Here is a 3,993-nt window from a genome sequence, read left to right on the forward strand (position 1 = left end):
ACGCTGGGGGCGCATCGCAGGAGAGGCGCTGTGTCACTGCCGTCCGTGGCTCCGGTTCCGTGGCTGGTCGGCTTTCCTGGGGCTCCACTTTGGAATCCATGAAGGAAGGAAACAGGAAACACCATTTTAGCAATCCAGGTGGGAAAGATAAGGGAAGCTTAGGAGAGAGTCTGGACTGTAGATAAAAATTCTGATGTCATAAACATAATTGCATATATAAAATTTAAAGTCAGGACAGTACATGCAATTTCCTGAACAGCGAGTGTAGACATAACCAGGACGATGCCCAAGGACTGTGTCCTAGGGGCAGTTAGACATTAGAAAACAAGATACGCGAGCAGTGGAGCAACAATGAGTGGGAGGAAGAAGGGGAAAAGCTGTGTGAGGAGCTGGGAGACAGCAGATGACGTGAGGCGCTGTTAGGTGGCTGCAAACTGAGCTCTGACCTGGCAGGCAGAGGTTGTCCGCAGAGGGTGTTCCCAGAAGCAGTGCGAGCAGTGTTTGGAGAGAGTTAACGGGAAGGGAGGGCGCGTCCACTTCTCTCCGGAGGAGGCTGCCCTGGAGAAGACGTGGTACCCGCAGCACACGGGCATTCTAAAGGCCACTTTTTTCTCAAATGGGAAACAGTTTGATGAGAATGATTTAAATAGAGTGGAAATCAATGGCGCAGGGTTTAGAAGGAGTAGTGCTAAGGGCAAGCCCCTGCAGCCCTGAGAAGTTGTAGGATCCAGGGCATAAGGAGAGGGAGGTGGTCATGGAGAAAAAGGGGGCCAAAGGTGGGCAGACGTGCAGAGGCGCTGAGGGATGAGCGACAGTCAGGTGGGTGCTGGATGGTCTTCCTGCCCTGGGTGCACGTTCCTGCTGGGTGTCCCGAGAAGGCAGACCCTAACCAGCCTTCACCTGGGCACATACTCAAGACCAGTTTTGTGGCACGCAGCTGTGAAGGATGAGGTATGTCTCCAGACTGGCGCACAGTGTGGGCTGGCTGACTGCTTGCTGTGGAAACTGGATTTCCAAGCTGTTGACCCTCAGCACCATGCTGACCCACGTGCACACATCTGCAACCTGGCGACAGTACATGTGCTTTTCTCATAAGGGCCACCCCATAATGGGCATCCCACACACCCTAGTCATTCTCTGATGAGGCTGCTAGTACCATTTACGTGTGGAGTAGACGTTTGAAAAATCAACCCCCAAAATATCTGACTCTATCTCCTTCACCTGTTCCTGGTCCACACACCTCACTAAGGCTCTAGGGCATGAAGCAAAGCTTTTGCCAGGAAAGACTGGTCTCATGTAGGCCACCCCTGGGTGATGGTCAGGGTGAGAGGGGTGAAAGGTCATGCAGACAGAACAGAGTCTTCTGGGAAAAAGGGATCCAGCTTTTCAGTGAGAGACTTGGCTAATGGTCTCGGACTCTTCCCCTGGGACTGGGACCAGGACTGCTCAGGGCTTAGGCAACGTCCAGGCAAACGTGTGCCTGGGGGCAGCAGGGGTGCCACTGAAGTGTCTCTGGAGTTAGTGTCTCTGGAGTTAGTGTCACAATGGAAAGATTGCAGGTAGAGCCTAAACTTATTAATAGGGTGAATAGTTCTTACCTTGTGAGGCACGGGACCAAAGAGTCAGGAGAATATGCAATTAGCATTAAGTATAATAGGGAAGCAAAGCACATCAAGATTTTAACAAGAGATGGCTTTTTTCACATTGCAGAAAATAGAAAGTTTAAAAGTTTAATGGAACTCGTGGAGTGCTGCAAGCACCCTTCTCTTAAAGAAGGCTTTAGAACCCTGGATACAATTCTACAGTTCCCGCCCAAGGGGCCGGAACACTCAGCAGGGCAGAGGGGTAATAGGGCAGGCCACAGCTTGCTAAGCCCGAGAGCTCTGGGCATTGCCGTTGCGCGGTATGACTCCTGCACAAGAGACATGCGGGAATTGTCCTTGTTGAAAGGAGATGTGGTGAAGATTTATACGAAGATGAGCTCCAATGGCTGGTGGAGAGGGGAAGTAAATGGCAGGGTTGGCTGGTTTCCATCCACGTATGTGGAAGAGGATGAATAAATTCCAATCCAGCATTTCACCCTATTTTTTTTTTAATAAGCAAGACATTTAACCTTTATTAACAAAAGTATTAACTCTCTTCCATTAAGAAATTAATTTTGCCTTCCAAGACCATAAGCATTCTTTACACTGACAGAAGACAGACATCATTCATTACCTACCTCTCCATAAATCCTAAAACCTAAGTATGAAGAATACACACCAGTTCTAAACACTTGACTTAAATACCTAAGGGAAAGCAGAAATGCATTTCTTTTTGGAAGCCTGCCACCCTACCCTAACGCTGGACAGATAAATCTCAAAGTAACTTTGGAGAGGTGCAAACACAGGTGACAGTCTTTAACAATCTTGTTAAATTCTTGTCAATTCCATTATGGGAGAATTGGAATCAAGGGGCAATGCCAAGAACCATCACAAGTTATGTCTACAAGTCATGTCACAAGTCAGACTCTCTCGGCCAACCACCGCTGAAGCAGACTTTGGTAGAAGGGCTGTTGTTGCAGACTGTCAGAGGAAGGGCATGTGTGTTCTTCCTGAGGAGTAGCATGCTTACAGAGACCTGTAGGGGTCTTGGGCAGCTGTGTAAAGACCTGGGGTGGTGGATGACCATATCCTCACAAGCAGAGAACACAGCTGAGCAGGTCATACGAGGGTTTTGCAGCACAGTTTGCTGGTAAGCACCTTCTCTGAACATTGTTTTCAGTTTCTTGCTCCAACAAACACCTGACTATGATCAGAAAATGTGACTTCCCTCATAGCTCCTTTACATGGTGGCCCACACCGCCCACAAGAGAATGGAATCGTGAGTTGGAAATGTGCTGTTCAGCTCCTCTAAGCTGCAAGGACAGCCTGTAAATGTGGCAATGCAGATTACTGAGAACTTATCGATTTCCTAATGAAGAATCTATAAAGCATTATTATTTTGCTTTGAAAACTAATTTTTCTAATACATGTTAGCCAAAGTACTCGAACTGGAGAGCTGATATCTGTCTGTTGGTCATTCATCTGAGAACTTTTTCCCTAACCTGTAAAGTCACAAACGCCCTTGACGCCAGGTGTCCTCTCCACCGTGCATGTCACAGACATACCATCTCTGTGTTTGCTTGGTATTCGGTCTCCCGAATCATGACCATTGAATTTCCCTGCCAGCTGCAGCATCTCTTAGGTGGTTGGCCCACACACAAACATGACCTCAGGCGAGCCTGTGTATGAGGATGCGGCAGCCCTCTCCTGACTGCCGTGGCTGACAGCACAAAACCACACGCAGTACAAGCAGAAACGCACTCATATACACGGGCAACGGTCCTGTGTATATAAGTTAATATTCATCGTAAAGGTAAAGGAAAGTGAATTAGATGAATTATTTAAAACACATCTTTTAAGTAAATAAGGGTTGAAGCAAAGTTTTACCTTTTAGAGTTGTAGTTTTATATGTGTATCTTATACCTGTCCAAGTTACTTAGGATTTGAACTCTTAAAATTGAAATTGTAAGTAAGAGAAAAAAGCATCTCTAGGAACAGTAAAAGCCTAAAACATAAAGTCTGCATATGAACAAACTCTTTGGAAAATTCCTCGGTAGGCAGGCAATACCAACTGACCCATATGTCTCATTGCTTCGTGAATACATGACACTTTCAATGTCATATGTTTGGCCCTATATGGCCATTTCAGTTGGATTTAGGTAAGGTGACAGGATTTAATTTTTAAGGAAAATGAACACTTCATTTTTAGCAACATGCTCGAAGCAGATGAACCAGAGAATGACAGCTCCTGTGGTATCACTTGGCCAGGTGGCTCTCATCGGGGTGTTTGTTATTAAGAACCCCACTATTTCTGCCTGCGGTTTGAAGCCAGGACTTCACAGGATCCCCTGCTGTACCCCTCAGTTCTTTCCATGCAGAGAGCAGATGGGTGCAGCAGAATGAAGTCCCA

The 3,993-nt window shown here is 46.9% G+C and overlaps 1 protein-coding gene across 1 annotated transcript; it reads left to right on the forward strand.

Annotated features, from left to right (window-relative positions):
- The first annotated feature begins 1,544 nt into the window (after positions 1 to 1,544).
- On the forward strand, positions 1,545 to 2,077 carry LOC108394506 (guanine nucleotide exchange factor VAV3-like). The gene has a single exon (XM_017656103.3). The coding sequence runs from the start codon at positions 1,545 to 1,547 to the stop codon at positions 2,058 to 2,060; it is 516 nt and encodes a 171-aa protein (XP_017511592.3). The 3' UTR covers positions 2,061 to 2,077.
- The last annotated feature ends 1,916 nt before the right edge of the window (positions 2,078 to 3,993 follow it).

Source organism: Manis javanica, chromosome 11, assembly GCF_040802235.1.
Source record: "Manis javanica isolate MJ-LG chromosome 11, MJ_LKY, whole genome shotgun sequence".
Classification (NCBI taxonomy): Eukaryota; Metazoa; Chordata; class Mammalia; order Pholidota; family Manidae; genus Manis; species Manis javanica.

What these genes read in the sequence shown, in the direction of transcription:
- LOC108394506 (XM_017656103.3), top strand. Translation starts at nt 1,545, where the DNA reads ATGGAAAGATTGCAGGTAGAGCCTAAACTTATTAATAGGGTGAATAGT.